General features: G+C 36.9%; 1 protein-coding gene across 2 annotated transcripts in view; it reads left to right on the plus strand.

The window, feature by feature from the left end:
- Positions 1-21,378, plus strand: part of trappc10 (trafficking protein particle complex subunit 10) — a 98,684-nt gene that overhangs the window by 55,704 nt on the left and 21,602 nt on the right. For both annotated transcript variants that reach the window (XM_088914353.1, XM_088914354.1), the window contains exons 9-17: positions 5,667-5,781; positions 13,808-13,884; positions 14,383-14,474; positions 15,140-15,280; positions 15,894-16,006; positions 16,543-17,066; positions 18,365-18,506; positions 19,036-19,194; positions 21,144-21,376. In XM_088914353.1, the coding sequence (XP_088770479.1) occupies positions 5,667-5,781; positions 13,808-13,884; positions 14,383-14,474; positions 15,140-15,280; positions 15,894-16,006; positions 16,543-17,066; positions 18,365-18,506; positions 19,036-19,194; positions 21,144-21,376 (1,596 nt within the window). The remainder of the gene's footprint in view (positions 1-5,666; positions 5,782-13,807; positions 13,885-14,382; positions 14,475-15,139; positions 15,281-15,893; positions 16,007-16,542; positions 17,067-18,364; positions 18,507-19,035; positions 19,195-21,143; positions 21,377-21,378) is intronic.

Consider the following 21,378-nt stretch of genomic DNA (forward strand, 5'->3'; position numbering starts at 1 on the left):
AGAATTTGGCGTAATTACCTTTACTTCCCCTCTGCTCTTATGGACAGGAGCCCATAAAGGTGCGTTTGGGGCACTCATGAGCACCCTTGTGAAACACAGATTTATAAATGGGACTCCCTAAACCAGGGGTGGGCAAACTATCATACACTCCTTCAAAAGCTCCCCTTCAGAGAGCGGTTTGCTTTGTTTAGCAATTTTATATGCAGGCAGGTAGCTTGCCTTTGTGCTGGCCTCTTGGATAGTAGAAGGGTGGAAAAATACATTTTGCTGAGCCTGTGAACTAGTGGCTAGTTTGGAAGCTCTATTAGCCCACTCCTTGCATGACAGATTGCTAGCATAGTTAGCATGTTTGGTAGAAAAATGGCAACTGAGATTGTATTATTTGAACACTGCGACACTTTCCTTACAAATTATGCATATAGCCTTTGTTCCAACCTCTGTGAAAAAGTATTTTGCAGTCCATTCTTTGTTGAACACTCTGCATTCACTGTCAACATTCTGCTTCTTCTGCTCATTTTGGCGCAGGTTCCCTAACAGTACGATGGACCCACACTAACTGGTGAATCAAATTGGTAAAGCAGGAGTTCCCAAACCTTTTGGGTCCCTGCCTTCCTTGACCTATCAAATTTTCCACGTGCCTTCCCTGTGTCAAAAATAAGTTCTATGGCGGTGCGATATTTTGTTAAAGACTATAAATTTGAAAAGGACATGATGGGTCAAAATAAAAACAAAGTTGGTCCAGTTTCTTAGTATTTTTAATCATTTTCAAAACTTTCACAATTTTTCAATGATTTGAAAAAATCGTTTTCAATAGGCTTGATCAAAATAGAAAAAATACTTGACAACACATTTTATTTAAATTATTTGAATGTGCAAACAATTTGAAAACAAAATAGTCAACATCTTTGTAAAATGCAAACTTTCTGTTTATTCATTAAACTTGCGCGATCATGCATAAGAAGGGCACAAGACAACAAGTGTGCATGTTGGGACACAGCTTTTGTTTTCACACATGTATGACATCAACCTGTGCTTTTGTCCTGTAGAAATTTGAAAGTAACCCATACTGTAATTGTGTCAAGGAAGGAGCAAAGTGATTTCAGTATTTTATTTTGTGTTTAATTACTGAATAGTAAAGTAGGGTTATGTAATCTACAGTATATTATTCATAAATTAGTTAAAATGTTATTCTCTCTCCAATTTTTATTTACTGTTGTGTATATTTTTTGTGTATATGCCATGTTTGGTATTTAATTAATCAAATTATAGGATTTTAAAACAGTTTTTTTCCATCATTACATTTCTGTCCATCGATATAAAAAAAATAATTTTTTGCACCCATTCTGACTTCACACCTCTTGATTGGCCTCTCTTTCTGTCCCCTGCTTCCGCCTCTCACTCCTCCTCCCTCCCAACCTTTGTTCTCCCGCTACTTTACCTTTGCCTACTGCCCTGTCTCTCTCACACCTGAAGAAGGCTCCACGGACGAAACGTGTTCTCTTTCTTCTTTTTTTCAGCATGGAATAATCCTACATTGTTCACTACTTCCGTATTACACATTTTGGTATAGTGAAGCATGGATTATGAACCGATTTTTGCCATAATCATAATAATTCCTTCATTGATGAGCATCCTACTGTTTGATGTCAGCCTTTTATTGAGTGTTAGTTTAAACTTGAATAAAGCCTTTGACTAAACTAACCTTTAACTAAACCTTTAAGAAAGCTGTTCTCATAATTATTTTTATTTCAATTATTTAAGTTTTTATTTTTTTACATTAATAAGGTTTTATTTATGATAATTGTAACATGTATTACTTGTTTAGTAAGATTTGTGTGCTACTTCAAATACCATAACTACCATACCATATCAAGTAATGCTGTTGTCTTTAATGGTATTTACTATACAAAATTCAGTTAGTGAAAATAGTTACAAATGTGGGGTTCCAAAAATAAAGAAAATCAGGAACTGACTGAGCAGTTTAGTCATTAAGTAAAATAAATATTCAGAACCTGCAACTTGTAAATGAGTTCTGCCAGAAAATAACAGAGCGGTTAAACAAATATTTATTAACAATGACAGTAATACTACACACAGCACAAACATACAACACACAAGTTACTGTATTTGCAAGTTTACAGACAAGGTGTTTTAGAGGCCTACATCTAAATCACCAGAAAACCCCAGACTGCTACGAAGTATTTGACTCTTAAATAATCTCTGCTTTGAAGCTGAAAATGTTTGCACTGCCAGGTGTTATATTCTTTACCTGCAATCTTAAAACGTCTCCATTATCACCTACCTCAACCTATAACAATATACAGTAATTGTGTGAGATCTCTGGGATCCAGGAACCAGCTGGATGGATTTACAGTACATGTAATGTTATTGAAATTGATTTTCGATTACGATTAGATTACAAAAAAAGTTTTAATGGAATGAAATTCATAAATCAAGATATTTTAGATCTAAAATGCAAATATTCATGAAAGTCTTTAATAAAACATTGATACATTTTATTAGGTTATAACCCCAAAACATAAGATATATTAATTAATTAAATTAACAAAATGGTTTAATAGTAAATATCTTTTTATACATAAGTTTGTGAACCTTTTGCATCTGCTTGAGCACCAATGACTTCAGCTAGATATTTACTGTATCTGTTTACCAGTCTCTTGCATTGATCTCTGGGAATGTTGTCCCTTAATTTTCTTCCTTACAGAACTGCTTCAGGTCATAACATTTATGGGTGTCCTTGCAGGAACAGCTTGCTTTTCATACGGCCGCAACATTTCAGTGGTGTTTAGGTTCAGACCCATTAATTAATATTCAATTTCTTCTGGCTCAGTAGTTCTGTTGTAGATCTGCTTGTGTTTAGAGTCATTGTCTTGCTTCATGACCTACTTTTGGCTTAGCTTCAGTTGATGAAAGGATGACCTGACATTCTCCTCTAGAATTTGCTGATACAATGCAAATTCATGATTACTTTAATGATTGCAAGTCACCTGGTTCCTGAGGCGGCAAAGCAGCCATAAACCATGATACCATCATGACTGGTCATTGGGATAAGGTTCTACTGTTGGAAGAGAGGGTTTGGTATTTGCTACGCAAAATATTTTTCATCGTAGACAATCCTTTCTCTGGATAAAGGAGTCAAACGTTGGAACGTTTTTCCGGGATTGTGGGTGGTCTAGGAGCTCTTAGATGATATTACAACCTTATTTTTAGGAAACAGTGGTTTGACACATCAACACTGACATAACCTGCATTGAGAGACCTACAGATCCCTAGATGTTATTCTGGGATTCTTTGTGACCTTTAGATAATTTTCCAGGGTAAGGTGTAAATCTTGAATGGAATGAAAATTGGATTAGGCAAAAGTCTCTAATTAAATTCCAAGTGATTTAGAAGAGCAAGCCTGCAAACAATATCCCTGAGAATGTAACTTTTCCTGAAAAGTAAAGATGGTAAGAGGAACATCCTAAATAAGTAATAAATAATATTTCTTTTCACAGATTTTGTAAGCCAGCTGTATTAAAGATGTTTAGTTAATTTAGGAAGTTAAAAAAGTGTTTATTAATAGGCACATTTGAGAGGAATTAATCATAAGACAAGTAGTGAATGGCTAGAAATGTGAAAAAGTGGTGTTAATGTAAGATAGTGGTTGATTTAAAAAGGTTATATTTTAAATGTAGCATTGGTTTATTGGACATTAGTCATCCCTGAAGCATCACTTCCAGTTATTCTCTCTGTGTGGTAACGAAAGGGACAGTGCAGAACCGAAGTAATTGCAGCTTTGGGTATCATTTTTTTTAATAGACCTTACTTTGGATATACATTTAGTCATATCTCTTGAAACTCATAAATGACACAGGTGACATCATAACAGAAACTGGTCTGTAAATATTTTTCACATTTTGTGGAGAAAGTTTGTGTATAAAGAGCATGGACACTTACGTTTTTGTGAGCAAATAGTTAAAACTGTTTTTGTCTTTATGGCCTACCTGACAGCATTCGTCAGGGGGTCAGAAGCTAAACAAGGCTTGGCAAGAATATCCCGATTAGTGTGGTGAATTATGATGATGGATGAGTAGTTGGCACTCTTCCTTCTGGATTAGAATTTCTTAAAGCCGAGCAACACCAGTTTCTACTTTTTGTGACTATAGTTACTGCCTTTGAAGCATGTATTTCTTTCAAAAACCTTCAGATTTGTTTCTGTTAAGTGATAGCAGTCTTAACAGAAGAAGAAGGACTTAGGAGTCAGAAGCCTGTCTTACCTATATACATGTCAGAGGCCCCACGTTTTCTACACCTTCATCCAGTTTTAAGTAAGACTTGACTTGCACAAAGTTGAAATAACATAAAAACCTTCCATTTTTTCTAGAGAAGGAAAGTTTAAATAAAGAACAATTTGTGTGGCAAGTTTCTTCTGCCGATGATTAGTGCCAAGTAAGCATAATGCAGTGTCCATCAGGACTATTCTACATTTTAGTCTCTCTTTACATTTGAGCTCATGTGGCCACCTCTGCATGTAATCTTTTTCATTGAAAATATTATGAATAATCTTTATTGTATCACATCATGTTATGGTAACACTGAAGTGATTTTATTTTTTATTGTGCATTGTATTTTGTGTTTACTGAACAGTACTGTCTAGGTTCATATGCAGGTTTTGGAAATTTTAAAAAATGTACTTTTCTCTAATTTATTTAATTTAAGTGTAAGCTATTTCATGTGTGATTATTCTATTTGTTATGTTTAAAATGTTTTTATTTATTTAATATCTCTCCCCTGAATACACGGGGGAACTTTCCTTTTTTTTTCCCTTCTACCTCATGAACTGGATCTGCTGCTACTTTTTCTCTTTTGCTTTCTAACCATACTGTATATAAACCAATGAGCCCTGGATAGCTGGTAATTCTGCTCTCCTGTCTCTCCTTCTCATTTGTGGACAAATCTAGGGCAAATAAGGGAGAATCAGTGCAATATTGTGAATGTTAATTCTCTACAGATATTAACTCAACTGCTATGAAAGGGTCATATCTGAAAGCCTATGGATTCGGGTTATGTAGAGACTTGCAGAACTGAACCCTTAAAGAACCCGGAGAGTGGGTGTACGTGAATCCATCACATCCCCAGGATATGCTGTCATTTTTAGAAGTTCAGTAGGTTTTGGAGTTTTGAGTTCCTCCTTGTCCTGCGCTACTACCTACAAGGTTTCAGACAAAGATTTATCCAGAGTCTAGTAAGAGCCATTCCCGCTACCCAGGCTCTAAACTCACATTTCTTCACTAATGAGCACTGAAATGCAAATCCTGCAGAATATTGTTGATTTATGTGCTAAGTAATATCAGGCATAAGAACCCTATGTAGTGCCTTTACTATGGTGACATATTGTCTGACTTTTTATTCAGTATTCTTTTGTTGATTTCATGCTGTTTTTTTAAATACAGTATACTGTATATGAAGTCATTTAATTTTTTCAAATAAAATACTTTCTGTGCAGTCAATTTAATAATTTCCAATACGCCAGTCATTGTTAGCACTTCTTGCTAATGTTGCTATTATCAATAAATTTTTTATTGTATTTGTGGCATGCCATATTCTGCACTGAAGTTGATAATACAAATTGTTTCATTCTATTATTTAATTGTCTCCATCAGTTAAAGTCTTTGGGTTGCCTCTGTGGTTTGGTGTCAGAAAATGGACCCAATTCTGAAGATCTGAATCGAACCGTGGACCTCTTGGCTGGGTTGGGAACAGAGAGACCTGAAACAGGTAAATATAGAAACAAATATGCACTAGAAATTGCAATTTAAGTCTTGTTCATTACATTCCCTAAACTGCCTTTATGTCTGTATGGTAGTACATGGTCAGTTAGTGCTGTGCGCTGGCAGAGGAACCCTACTGTGTTTTTCCTATAAAATGCATTTTACTCCTCAGGCTAATATTGCTCGTAAAGAATCGTTTGTTCTTTTTATCTACTTTTTATGTCCTGTTTTGTCTTGCATTTGTCCTCCTTGTGACATCATGCATTCTTCAATGTTCTGCACCAAACTCTGAAAACACTGACTTTGACAAAGCTTCTTGTTTCTGGTTTTTTTTCATGCTTTTAGGAAAAATGTTATCCTTGACTTTTCTCTGACTCAATTTGGTGCATCTCCCAGTGAGTTCTGCCATGGCTTCAAACACCCTCACTTTCATGAAAATGTCCTGATGTGCTTCAATAATTTTACAGTCTTCCTTTTGAAGCTCACAGGACAGTTTTGACAATTCTTGTATGTACCGTCCATTGAGTTGTTCCCTGCTGCAGACGTTTATGACAGTTTTGCACAGTTGAATATATAAACTATCTGTGCATTCTTAAAGATCTTTTTGATTTTTGCCAGATATACTATAAAGTGCATAGAACATGTCAATTAGTATTGTGAAATGATCTCTACATGCATGACTTCAGAGAGCTTTAATGTATGGGCAGAGTAATGCCACAAAGTTATATTATGGAAAATGACTTGGTGCCTTTTTACCATTCCACTCCAATCCAGATATCACTGAGGAACCATTGTTAGTTATACTAATTAGGCATTTGGCCCTCACTGCTTTATTGTGGCTCTTAATTTTTCTACCTTTTTTCCCCACCACTGTCTCCTCCAAATATGTGACAATAATAATATTATTGTCACATATTTGTAATATGTGACAATAATATATAATTCATTTTACTTTTCTGGACTCTTTCCTCAAAGTACTTAAAAGATGTGCAGATGGGGATTATAAGGAGGCCATTACTGGTAAAGACCCGGACACCAGAACACTGGGATAACACCCCTACTCTTTTTGAGAAATACCCTGGGATTTTCAATGACCATGGAAATTCAGGACCTGAGTTTTATGTTTCATCTGAAAAATGGTGCCTTTTTTTTTTTTTACAGTATAGTCTTCTTCCCTTATTATCTTAAGGCATAAGGAATGCCCCACTAACATCTCTCCCAGCAGCAAATTTAGCTTTCCCATCCAGATACTGGCCAGGCTCACACTTAGCTTCCAGGAGTGATAGAACTGCAACTATATTTAAGCCAGCCTGTCCACAGCCTATGTCTGGCCTGCATTATTTATACTTCTTTTTCTTAATCAAGCTGCTTCACCACTCAATAGCATTTCCAAAGTCTCCAGAGGGAGGCTTCTCTCTGAGCTCAGCTTGCTCTTTGCTCTTAAACCTCAAGGCCACAGCACCACCGTTACTGTACAGTTCATCAAGAGATATTTATTATTGAAAATATAACTAACTCTGTCTTCTTTACTTTCCCTGTGTCTCCCTTCTTTTCTTGTCTTTCCCGTCTCTTCCTTTTATGTTGTATTTTATGACAGTGGAAGGCTCTACTGACTTACCATGAAATTAACTAATTAGAGTAAACCACCAGAAGCTCCCTTTTATCATATTTGTTTAATTGCTTCTTAGCTTACCAGAAGCTGTTTTTTTAGGTTTTTCAAATAAGGTCTTGGGTGGTGTAAGCAGGATGTAAACTATACACCATCTACCTTCTGGATCTTAATACATTGTCGACTATTATCTGTAGTGGGGCTGTATGGTGTGGCATTATGCAGGAGCATGTTCATTGTGGAGGCAGAGCCCTGGAGGAAAGGTGATGCGTTATTTTATTAGCCACAGCTGTTCTGGCTGCTTGAGGATGAGCCACAGCTCTGAAAGGTTCTTTTAAAGCACACTGAACACCCCCAAAGGGACGAGCAGGTCCACCGGGATTGTACCTGAGCGTTGTCATTTTTCTTCTTTTTATTTTCTTTTTCTTTTTGCCTGTCCCATTATATATCTCTACTGGGAAAAGCTGACCTTTTTCACACTTTGAATTTTTATTTTGTTTTGGCCTTACGTTCCCTGCTCTTCCAGACTGGACCCTGTTAAATAGGGTAAGCCCAGCCTGGATGTTGTGATGCACAGTGGCACATTTTTCTTTTTGCTTTTTGTTTTGATTTTTTATCTTTTTTTGTGTTAATTTTAATTCTTGCTAACCTCACACCGGTGCTTCAGTCCCTCAGTAGGCGGGATCAACTTTTTACTGGTGCTTAGCTCCTCCCACTTCCACAATGTCACAATACAATTTATTGTAAATTGTAAAGATAATTGTTAAAGTTTTCATGTCACAAATAGGTGCCAGATCTGTGCTTAATGGCCCTCGGAGCACAGACAGTCTTAAAATGAGAGGTACTGGAGCTGATCTCTGATAGACCTCTGGTAGAAAGAGGCTATAGAGAAGCCCACCCTTTCTCCAGTTTCAGAATAACTGGGTAAAAGGCCAGGTCCGAACTTCGAACTTGCCAGGTATACAGATCCAGCCATTCAAAATGCGCGAGGTATGCTGCGTTAAAATGCGGTGGGCATGGCACAATATACAGCATCATTTTTAACGTGCTTGTTCTAACATTATTAAGCTTATATTCTGTACTTCATAAAAAGTAGTGAGTTGCGCCCAGGCGGTTCAAAGCCGTCTGTTTCTCATAGAGCCGAATGCATAAAATAATCCACCATTATAGCTTATTGTGAATATGATGTATCTCTTTCAGGTTTACATCCAAATTGAGAAAATCCATATTTTGTCTTAATCCAAATGTCAGCAGCCAGTAATCAGCCAACAATTTAACTTGTAATTAAAAAAAATGTTTAAACTGTACTAGATAGATAGATACTTTATTGATTCCGTGAGGGAAATTGCAGTGCAACAGCAGCTTTACACAGACAACACAGCCACAGTGTAACGAATGATACAATAATAATAATAGTAAAATACATACAATACAATCAGTACAGTGAGGGGTGCACTAAAAGAGTTACTCACAGTCCGGACACACAAAGAACAAACTAGAACAGAACAGTACAGAAAAATCGTATCACACATACGAATATAAATATAGATGTAAATATAGATATAAATATAAATATAAATGTATTGCACGGGTCCCTGGCATATATTGCACGAAAAATGGTTGTAAACGAGAAAAGAAAGAGAACAGATGTAGCAGTAGATGTGTAGATGCGTTCAGTCCAGAAACAGGTCACTGTCAATGTTGCCTCTGCCCAGACGCAAGGTGGATGTGTTGTATAGTCTTATGGCAGAAGGCAAGAATGACCTCCTGTAGCGCTCCCTGTCGCACTGTGGATGAATCAGTCTATTGCTGAACGTGCTCTTCATTTCTACAAGCCTGTCATAGAGGGGATGGGAGATGTTGTCCATGATGGCCTCTAGTTTGGACACCATTCTTCTCTCAGCTACTACCTCCAAGGGGTCCAGGTCAGACCCAATGACAGATCCTGCTCTCCTGATGAGCTTGTTCAGCCTTTTAGAATCCACTGCTCTAATCCCAGGGCCCCAGCATACCACTGCGTAGAAAATGGTGCTCGCTACCACCGACTGATAGAACATATGTAGCATCTTACTACATACATTGAAGGACCTGAGCCTCCTCAAGAAGTAAAGTCGGCTCTGTCCCTTCTTATAGATGGCCTTCTTCATATAGTATACCACCTGGAATTGAACCTGGTCTGTCAGCGTAATTTAACAGGGAACCAGCTGGATTAATTATTGTAACAGGTACGGCTGACATTACACGTTGTGCGAGCCGGTTGCCAGCGCGGTGACATCACCACCATTCCCTGTGAATAGCAGGGACCTCAGTGCCCGGGCTGAGGGGAGATCTCCCTTTAGCTAAGCTGGCTGGTTCCCTGTTGAGTGATGCCAGAGGGCTGACCTGAGGCGGGAGCGGCGAGGGCACAAACCCACGTGATGATTTTATCTTTAAGGATTTCTTCACAGAAATCTTTAAATTAAATGAGGGAGGGGTTAAGGATTATTTTTTATAATTGCCAATACAATTATATCTAATTGCAGATACAATGATGAACTCCTGCCTAACTCAAAAATTGCATGACTTTAAGAGCTGTAAAAAATAGTTTAGTTAGTTAAAAACCACTTTTTAATTAAACGCTAAAAATACTTGAATTTCATTAAAGTTGTATTTAATTTATACCTCTTGATAGTATAATATGGAGTTGTGTAACTAAGCAGCTAAAATATCACAAGGGGACATTTTGGAAACATTTGATGTTTGTTTTTCAAATAAATAAATTATTGTCCTATTTGTAGTCATAGAGGTGGGAAGACACCTCCCCCCTCCTTCTTCCCTCTGCCTGCCTGACCTGTTTCCATTTTTAACCGTTCTGTGTCTGAATCGCAGCAGGTAAGAGAGAGAAAAAAAGTGAACCCTGGGTTTTTGAGTCAGATTTTAATGTATGTTTGAACACAGTTTTGCAAATTAATGTTTTTACAAGATATGGAAGTGCAACAATTTATCATCGTTTGAATTTTAATACTAATTATTGATTACTAATAGTTTATGCACCTGACGCCTGACTTTATTTAGATGTATATAAAATATTGAACTGTGACATAACAGTCAGAAATACAATCGGTGCAGCTTCTTCTCTGAGTGAGCTCAGAGGGTGGTGCGCTGTTTTCTCAGCCACCTGCTAATTTTTTTCACACCACGGGAAGACAAGAGAATGTGATTATACTGTATCTGTACAAAATGCGTGTTGCATTTACAAAATTAAAGTGTTTAAAATGGTTAATTAAAAAGTTAAAAAATGTACTACTTACACAAAGATTCTAAGATGATCACAAGGAAGAAAAATCACCCATTTTTTGTGGGTTTCGTTTTTTTAATAAACACGTTTTAAAGGGTTTTAAAACCATGCAATGTCTATTTGAGGCACACACATTATTGTTTCCTATTTTTGACAATTTACTGGGACAATTAGAAATGTTTAGATTTTTAGAAAATCGATCGATCAGTGACGCACACACACACGGATTCAATAAACTAGACACATTTATTAATTCATAAATTGTGCATAAAACATATAACAGTCTGGCTGGATACAAGTGGCAGATCTTACTGTGAGGGTTATCAAAGTGCAAGGTATATAATCACAAAGCGATGCAAAACACAAAGAGATACAAAGAATTTGCTTCAGTATACTGTTCGGCTATACTATCGTTTATCAGTCTACATTAGCTACTCAAAAGTAAATACATTACTCATATGAATTGAATTGTTATCAACTTGTGTTGAGGTAACAATTGAATTTTCAAGATGCAATGTAGAACATTGGGTTTACTTATCCAGATTTGGATTTGTATTTCCCCGCGTTGTCAATAGGCTTTGTCCTGGCGTCCTCTGGCTCCCAGCTAACCAGTCGGGGTGTAGGTCGGAATCAGATGAATTAGGTGGAGAGATTTCTGCTGTGGTGACACGCCTGACGGTGTCTCTCTCAGGGACCTACTAGTAATCCGGCTGGCTAGTAGAAAGTCACTCTTTAGGGGGAAGAAACTTGGTTTGCTTCAGGTGTAGCACTGCTGCTGAATAAAAACTTATTCAGATTGTCGACAAGAATCCAAACGTATACTCCGGTGATCAAGCGAAGCGTCCAAATTGGTGTTGGCTAGCGGTTTACGTATGGGCATTCCTTGGGCCGACACTTTGCTGAAATAAGGTTCCAGTCCCTAAACAGACAGCACCTGCCGTTACGTTATTGTCTCTGAGGGTGTGGAAATTAGACAGAGAAGCAAAGTTTCTGAGCTGTGCAGTGTCTTTTAAACCAGGACCAAGACAGGTCGAAAGTTTTGGTCGAAAGTTTAGCGGGTATTTCAGACCCACGTGGGATTACCATGCCCTGCAGGTTCCTGATTGGTTGGTCAAGGTGAGAGATGAGTAACAATGACCTCTGACATCTAGGACCGCAGTCCAGATGTTCCCAAGAAACTCACAGACAAATAGGCGCCAGGAATGACCATTGATCATGATAGCCAGGCATGGCTGGGCGCATACCCATTTGGGAGCTGCTCCTTATCTGAGAGAAAACACCCTAAATCAGAACTGCATGAATAGCTTCTCTGTGGCTGCACAGATGGGCCTCATTCAGGAAAGCACAGCAACACTTAATTCTGTCTTATTAAGAAACATTGCCGCTACAATAGGGTACATAGTATTTACTATTTTATTTTTTTTAAAGTATTTGTTAGAAGAAAAATTTGTGCCTTAAGCGGGTATTGAACCTGGATTGTCTAGACAGAACCTCTATTGACAAACCCGCTACACCAACAAGGCTGCTCGGAAACATAGCTGATACAAACAGCTTAAAAATATTTCTAAAGTAATCATGCGTGAATGAGTCAAATTAAAAATAAAACGTGTTTACAAAGAAAGTGGATTACAGTAATACATATATTTATATCTTTTAATTAATATTGTTATTAATTTCTTTAGATAAGCGATTCCATATTCCCTATTTAGCGTACTCTAAAAAGTATGAGTTTTTTTACTGTGATAACGAGTGCAAGTATTCATAGAAAAGGTTAAAATATTATAACATTTTATGAAGTATATAAACTTTATAGTTTAGGAGCAAGGAACACTTAAAACCTTTTCCAAAATAACCACAGTATCTTACCGAATGAAAGACCTTGATGTTTAAAATGTTTATGAAGAAAGTGGAATACTGGTGTGTATTTTTATTTAAACTACAAATCACAGCCATATTACATAATATGTTTATGTTCCAAAATTAATATTGTTTATAACCTTCAGACACATTATGCTCCTCTTCTTTTTATGCTCAGCTACAAAAAATTCCCTTTAGTTGTAAAATTCCATATTAATATTCAATAAGAGGACTTAAACATGCATAGTAAAGAGATTAAATGAAGCAATCTTTTCACTAACAATCAGTGCACCACGTGTGCCGCCTGTCGGTCATTTTGGCCAGCGAATCACGTACTGTGGGATAACCCGTTGAACTGTAGATAATTTTGTGCGGTACAATGTTTTACCGTGTATTTTAAATGGCTGCATCTGTAGTAGGAAAGTTAGATCAATTGATATGTGTCAGTGTAGTCAGTGGCCTGATATGACATGTATAAAAACTGAAAGCCCTTTCAAATTTGTCTTCTTGAGAACTACTTCATCAGTTGGACTAAAATCGGTCTGATTTCATCAATGACCAAAGTTAATATATGATAGCAGCCATATCACCCTGCAACTCACGACTGCTAACCCACTGAAGCTAAGCAGGTGTGAGCCTGGTCATTACCAGGATGGTAATTGCTCAGGATTCCTCCTGAGAAAAACTAAGGTTTCAGTCTGCAGCCTGTGTGTGTCCTAATGTGTGGGTGCTGCACATTGGTAGTGGTGGAGCGGAGTCCCGACTGCCTGAATAGCGCTTTGAGAGGAGTGAAGGTCTGCACCTCAACTTGTGGTCTTAATTGTTCTGTCCACATGGGACATACCTTCTTGTATATATTGCAAACAGCTTTAAGTTGGATATTGTTTGGCTTAACGATAGTAATTAACTATACTCAATAGATATAATTCTAGTAACCACACAATTATAGTATGGCGTAGTGTTTTTTCTACAAAAATCATTGATCGCTGCTTTACAACCACAACCCTTTCTAGCTGATAAACTGCCCATACTACAAAGTGTTTATGTTTAATCATATTAAGTCAGTTACTTTGGTAGATATGGTAGATATAACAATATAGTTACAAAACAGTTATGTTTGCCATTACTTCTCATAAATAGAACTCAAAGATCCATCCTTGGAGCAAAAGTTTCCTCTTCAGTATCTCTTAAAATGCAATTTTAGGAATTGTAAGGCTCTGCATTTACAAATGAGCCATGTTTTGGTTTTGTTAGCACAGTACCTGATCAAGTATGTATGTTCTCTTACAGCTAGCAGCCTACAGAGCCCCTACAAAAAACTTAAAGAAGCCTTATCTTCAGTTGAAGCCTTTGAAAAACACTACTTAGTAAGTACGCTGAAGTGAATACTCGTTGTGTTAATTTCTTCTTATAGTATAGTTTTATTGTATTTTTTTAGTATAACCTTTAGCAATATACTGAATAGAGTAAAGAGACACAACATTTCAACCTTTGTCAAGTGTCACACCTGAAGAAGGCTCCAGAGCCGAAACATTGTGTCTTTTCTTTGCTTTTCAGCATGGTATAAACCTTTACCTGTTCCTTTGCAGCCTACACATGCTGACGCATCTATCTACTTGAATATACAGAATCCTCTTGTACTGTCTAGACGTGCACTTTATGTTTAGTTCAAGTTCACATACCTTTATTTTAGAGTGATGCTAGTCTTTCCAAATTGATTATTCTCGGTCTATAAACCTTGGTTTAATTAGCTACCAAACAGAGCACTTTTAAGGAATTAAAAGTTATTTTATTACACAAATAACTTACATTTCAACTGTAACCTATATTTCTTCCTCTGATGTTTTGTACTCTCTCTGTGACAGGAGCTTTCGCATGCTGCAATGGAAATGTATAAAACAATTGGTCGAATTCGATCTGCAAAACTGTTGGGAAAGAGTTTGGCTGAGTTTTACATGTAAGAGACTTTTTAATGCAAGAGTTACTGAAGTGAAAAACCTTGACATTTTTGTGAGCCTGCTGATATTTGAAGTTTTTCTTCTTTCTTCTGAATTTATTTGGATGCCATTGCAATGGGTTCGCTTGACTCTGTCAATGAGGAATTGTTACAAAAATATTCTCATGAAAAATAATTATGAAAGATATGTTTATCTGTACAGTCATTAAAATACTCATCTTTATATGAGTTAGAAATCTCTTTCAAAATTCACAGATACATAGTTTAAAACCATTTTTAACATGTACCTATTTTCTGTTCGGTACTTAATGCTATAAGTGGTTAGGGTTCTGGACTGGTAGCTAAAAGTTGTGCATTCAAAACCCAGGGAAAGCACTGCTCTTATGCTGTTGAGCAAGATACTTTACTATGGATTGCTCCAGAAAAAAGCTTATCTATATAACAATTAATATAAATTTAAGTTGCATTACATAGAGACATCAGTCAGATAAATTAAAATTAAAAGAAAATGAGCCTCATTATATCCTTCAGGTTGTTTTTTTACTTTTATTTGCACTTTTGTAGTCAAAAACCAGCAGTGTGGTTAAGATTTTTCTTAACAAAATTCACCTTGTTTTCTGTCTACTGTACAAATGCTGCTCACTGTGGATTTATGGTTTCTGCAGGAGGAAGAGTGACCCCAAGAAAGCAGAAGCTTTCTTTCAGGACTCCCTGAAAACATACTTGGCAGAGGGCTGGGCTCTGCCAGTCACCCACACCCGGAAACAGATAGCAGAGTGTCAGAAACTGCTGGGTCAGACTGAAAGGTATCCTTTTGCTTATGCAATGTGGACACAATCAAATATTCTCCCAAAACTACACATAGCAACAGACAATAAATCATACATAATAACACTGTTGAAGTAAGATCTACAACACACTTAGAACCAAAACATTTAAAACCATACAGAAGCTGTGTCTGGAAACAATGGAGAGTTTAGATTTCATTTTCTGGTATGTTCCATTCTTTCCTATTCTAATGTAATGTTTGTTTTGCAATATTGCTGCTTTTGTTTCCATCAGTAATAGAACCCATTAAGCTGTTGCCATTTGGAGCCTAGCTTAGTATTGACGAGAGTCTAATTGTAACAGGTACTTTGTCTCTTTCTTGCAAGTTAAAAAAGACAGGTGAGGTAATTTTCTTTGTTATAGCACTGTATGTTCTTTGAGAAAGCTTCTAGTGAAAACGGAATGACCTGAGTGAGCTGTCTCTTTCTCAGATTATGTGAAAGCATTTTGGTAGAAAAACAGTTCATTTGGTCCTAGGATGTTAAAAACGTATTTTAACTTTTGTTGTAAACATATATGATGATTAAGTAAAATAGTGATATACCCTTGAAGACACTAGGAACTGTTTTTTTCTTTGACCCACTCTGCCAGTTACCTTCAGACAAGTTCCCTTTTAGCCAGTGATGGCAATCTCTCGGATGAGGAGAGGAAGCACTTCTGTCAAGAGATCCTGAACTTTGCCTCCCAACAGTCAGACAATCAAGGTGACATGACTAAAAAGCAGACGATACTGGTTTTTGGTCTCAACCCTGGCTACATTACAGGACTTCTATGCCTGTCCAATAGAAGAGAAGGGCTCCAGTGTTGGAATCCTGAATAGAAATCAGATTATTCAAAAGAACATCTCACTTGCTATTATAAATCTGTTTAGTAAACAGTTTAGTATATTGTCAAATATTTAGTTTAAAATGCGCTTTTCGTTAAAAGACATTTGATGCTCAAGATCATGGGATTTCACTATATATGTGCAGTAGCTATTTGGGCTTTTTATGTGTTGCTTCAGAAAAAGCCATTTTTTCTTTATTCGTTTATTACATAAATGGTAAAATTGTTTGATAATGAAATTAGAGTTCAAATTTGAATGTCATATTACCTCTAACAGGTTTTTGTTCAGAGACTGTTTTTTGTTTTCATGCAGTCACGTATTACATGAAGATAAACATGAATCAGGAAGATATTGCAATCAGGAACATAGAGAGTTTGGTCTAATAGTGTGATCTTCACTTGCTTTCCTGTACAGTCCAGAAAGTGGTGTTGGGCATGAGCTCATTTGCCCAGCTACAGCATCTGCTCTTCACCCCTACCTCGGCAGTGGTGCATGTGGGAGGCCAGTTGGCATTGGAGCTGAGTCTGCACAGCAACATGCCCATGCCAGTACATCTGGAGCAACTGGCAGTCAGTGTGCACTTCAGCATCGAGAGGAGCAGCATTCGTGATACTGGGGATGTGCTGGGCAAGCAGCGAACAGGTGGTGTCAACAGTGGCATCATCCACTTTCCTGGGGAGTTGCCAGCTGGCTGTTTGCATCGCACCAGCCCTCCCGTACTAGAATTGTATGAGATGCATGATAGAAGCCCTTCAGACAATGCACTGAACTCCTCTGGTGTGGTCTGCAAGAACGTGCACCTTCTTCTGCGGCGCAGGGAGAGTGTCTCCTCCCTCGAGACCCCTTCAGGAGTGGCAGTAGAGGATAGTGCCCAGATCCTCAGAACCAACGATGTTTTGCTGCTGCCAGGCAGGAACAAGATTTTGTTCACAGCACCAGTAAGCCCTACTTTCATTGTCATATCTAAACAGTGCTGATAAAATTGGACAAATAAAGTCTGGGCAGCAATAACTTGCTGTTCCTGGTAAGGCATTCATAAGGGAGACTGAGTAACCTTTGCCCTTCTTAAGGCTGCCTGTAGTAAGCAAATATAATTCTTAGGGTTCACCACAATGAAGTTATACCTTTTTGTGTCTTGGTGTAGTCACACATTGCTGAAAACATAAGTGACCTGTAATGCACAGTACAGTGCAGACAATTTTTGAATATTAAAGAAATGTAATCTTAATTTTTCCAGCAAGATATACATATATACGGTATAATACAGTTTAAAAAAAGTATTTTGAGATTGTGTTGGAATTTAGAACACTGGAAGTGCTTAAATGGTCACCACAAAGTCCTGACAGGAATCTGACTTATCCCATATGGGATTACCCTGAGAAACCAAGCAAACTTAGACTGAAGGAATTTTTACAAGAAATGTGTTATTAAATTATTGCAGCACAACTTCATTCATGCTTTAAAAATTAAAATATAGCAGAAAATAAATCAGAAAGTGGGAAAAGATAAAAATATATCAAAATATATTTTTTTACATTGTTTTGACAGTTTGTATCAAAATGATGTGCACTGTTAAATATTGCTTTCTAATATTTTTTATACTGCAATATAGATATTCAGTATCTGGATAGCTGCTACGAAGCAACATTAATTAACCAGAATGAACTAAAAAAGATCTAACAATTTCCTGTCCTCTTGATTAAAATTCCATCTCACAAAGAGAAGTAAACGTCACGACAGAACATTTATAACTAAAGGTTGTTGATTATTTTCTTTCATTATTTAATTTTGTTCATAATAATAAGTTAATCTATTCAGAATAAATAGGCATCTTCTGAATGGCCCAGCTCAATTGACCAAATCTTGGTTTAATCTTCTCAATGCACGCCACAGCAGGCTTTTATGCACTTTCGCAAATAATAGTTCCTGATGAGTGAAATTGTGAAACATATTTAATTTTTTAGCATGTTCATAGTTTTGTCTAGTGGAATACTGAAAATTGATACTGATTGTACATTCTAAACCCTTATTCACTACTCATTGATAATTGATAGTCATTCTATGCAGCTGAGTCCACAAGGAATTTTATTTCAGCATGAAAAATTAGAGATGTGTCTTTCAGCTGTGAACCTGCAGCTTCTGTTTTCACACCGAATTTCACACATGCTTCCCTGTCCCTGTTCAGAGCTGAGCTAATCTCTATTTCACTTGCATTATTCAAATCTATTTCTTGCAGAGTCGAGAACCTGGGACATACACCCTGCGGCAGCTGAGCGCCACATTGGGCCAAGTACATTTTGTTCAGCCCCACATCTACCCCATTGTGCAGTATGAGGTTTACTCTCAGGAGCCACAACTCAAAGTGGAGCCCCTCACAGGTGAGCCCACACCTACCCTTGACTTCCATACACTTTGTGACAGGTATAAGATTTATGTGATTGCTTTATGGTGTTTGGTCAGTGTTGCTTATTTGAATGCCGGTAATTTCAGAAAAGCTTGAATTCACTTGAGCTTCAATGTGAGCTTCAATGCTTGAATTCACTTGAGCCACCATGTTTTGAAAGTTTGTTTCAAAAGAATCTTGTTTTCTGTCCTGAAAATTGCAAATCTTAATTTCCCCTTGTGTCCCCAGATCCTTATCATTATCATCTTAAAGTCAATGTCATTATGTATCTTGAAGATATCCTCCAGATTTGAATTTCAAGATTTTAAATGTCTGTATCATAAGCAAATTTTCTGTGTTCCAAGCTAAACGTGTTTAATATAAAATCAATCAAAAGTATTTTATATTGAATATACTGTAATATATGATGTTCAACTCAGAAATATTATTTTTTAAAGATTTTTTACATTTTTATGGGTGCTTAAATCTGAGTTGATATGTTAACCTCTGTATTGCTGTTACAGATGTCCTGTTGGCAGGTGTTCCCCAGAGGGTGAAGTTCACTATAGTCACAGGCCACTACTCCATTAAGAAGGGAGATGCGCTGCAGCTGAGCAACAATGATTCTATGCCAATACTGCACTCCACTGACTGCACCGCTACAATTATGTCCAGTACTGGAGGTCAGTCAGTAACATTCTTACAAGGCAAACTACATGCTCATTTCTGTTAACCACATTTAAACTGCAGACCAGTTTATACAAGAACACATTCCCAAAAACCATGTTGCCTTTAGACACACGTGTTTTGTAGAAAACTAGTGTTTCCTGCAGAAGAGCTGAACCAGTTCAGGGAACCACATTCTTTTCCTAGTAATAAAAATCAACTTCAGTTTCACTTGTTCTTAAAACAGAATGTTACAGGTCATTGTCCTTAAATTCAGAAGTTATCTCTGAAAGATTAAACACTCATGTACCAAACAAAAATGTAATGACCAGTAAGTATTTTCAAAAGGTCAAATATCCTTTATATAATTATCCTTATATAAAGTGATTTCATTAAATGTAGGAAGGGTTTTTGATGGATAAGTGTGAAAGGAACTTGACAGAAATTTCTATTTCATATTTATGATTTATTTTTTTAATTAGAACCACTGGCTCTAGGTATTAGTGTGTTGTCAGTATTACATTTGAAATACTGAAGTTGAAAATTCTCTGCAACCAACTTTGCCAAGTTGTATTTGTATTTTAACAAGGGGGAGACAAATAATTGCTAAGCTTGGAGCTGAAGACGGCTTCTAGGAAAGGTTAACATTGCACTTAACCTTGCTTTTAAATAGTGTGTGCTCAGAGTCTGGACACAGTTCTAGTTGAGAGAGACAGGAACTTATAAAAGCCTGAAAATTTAAATACACTATTGCACATGCTGTTTGTGTATCTGTTACTGTTCCTGCTTGTTCAAAGAACACTATCAGGTTTGTCAGGCAAGATCTGCCTTTTCAAATCCATGTTTGGAAACTATTCCCTAGTATCTGACTTTCATACTGGGTTATCCTCTAGTTCTAATAATTGTTTCCATTGCCTTAAATGTAATTACAGTCATACTGTAATTTAGCTAAGTTTTTTTGTCCTTCTGATGGATTGGCACTACATTAGCCATTTTCCGGTCTGTGAGTACTACCCTTGTCTTGAGTAATTTTTAGAAGAGTGTTTCTTCAGGTATATATTGTAGACTTCTTTTTAAGTGAGCACCTGAGTAAAATTCTTGTTTAGTACACCATTCTTTTCCTTGCATTGCCTAGGCATTTTCAATTATCCCTTATATTTTGCTTCCCCATGTTTTGCTTCATCATTGATAGTTCTTTTGCTGTTGTAGTACTATTATTTTTATTTTTGCCTTCATGGTGATATTCATTTTAAGTTGCCTTGTGGACTTTCAAATATTTTTATCTGTGCTTGAAGTTCATTGTACTTGTTTTCCTTAACTGCGTTTTGTTTTTTAGTCATTTTACAGAGCTCTTAAACTGTCTCATTCCTTCAGAGTATTTGTGGGATATGTATTATACAGTTTAAAAAAAATGCAAAACTCAAAAATGGAAGCAGGGCTGTACATGAATCAGATGTTTGGGAATATCAACTTATGTCTGTTCAAACCTCAATTACACTATTTATTTAAACAGCCATCTGTCATTTCCTTTTCACTTTTAGTTCAAAATAAAGAAAATGATTTAAATTGCCTATCATATGCTCCCCACAGTTTCAATTGGCTTTTATTATAGTTGATGATGTTACTTTGCTTTTTAAAGCTTTTGAAACATACCTAGTTATCCTTGTAAAAGGTAAAAGAAAGAGTAGCAGCTAGGAGCTGACAGACTTCATATGTCAAATCTGCCACACCATGCATTTCAGAAGCATAGCCATAATGAAAGCTCCAAAAGTAAACTGTCAGGATACATCATCCTTCTTTATATCTCCATTTATTCTAACATGAAAAGCCAGCAAACATATTGAAAGACAATAAGATTAGTGAGAATTTCTGCATTTTGAGTTTTTACTAGTCACTAAGTGAAAGAAATATAAAAAGGATGCAAAAATGCAACTCATAACTTTTTGTCTTCAATGTCTTTTTTTAGAGAGAATGGGAGAGAATGGTCTTTCCATCCAGTCATCGGAGAAGGTGACCAGCATCACCCTGCCCCTTACATCCACCTACCACATGGTGGAGTTTGAGCTAGAGGTCATGTGCCATATTCCCTCAATCCTCCCCAAGGCCACAGACAGTGATAGACTAACCAATGGAGAGCTGTACCGGAGAGCCAAAAGCAAGTGCAAGACTGAGAGCCACATGGCTTCCATTGATCAAAAGGT

Source organism: Atractosteus spatula, chromosome 4, assembly GCF_055471065.1.
Source record: "Atractosteus spatula isolate fAtrSpa1 chromosome 4, fAtrSpa1.hap1, whole genome shotgun sequence".
Lineage (NCBI taxonomy): Eukaryota > Metazoa > Chordata > Actinopteri > Semionotiformes > Lepisosteidae > Atractosteus > Atractosteus spatula.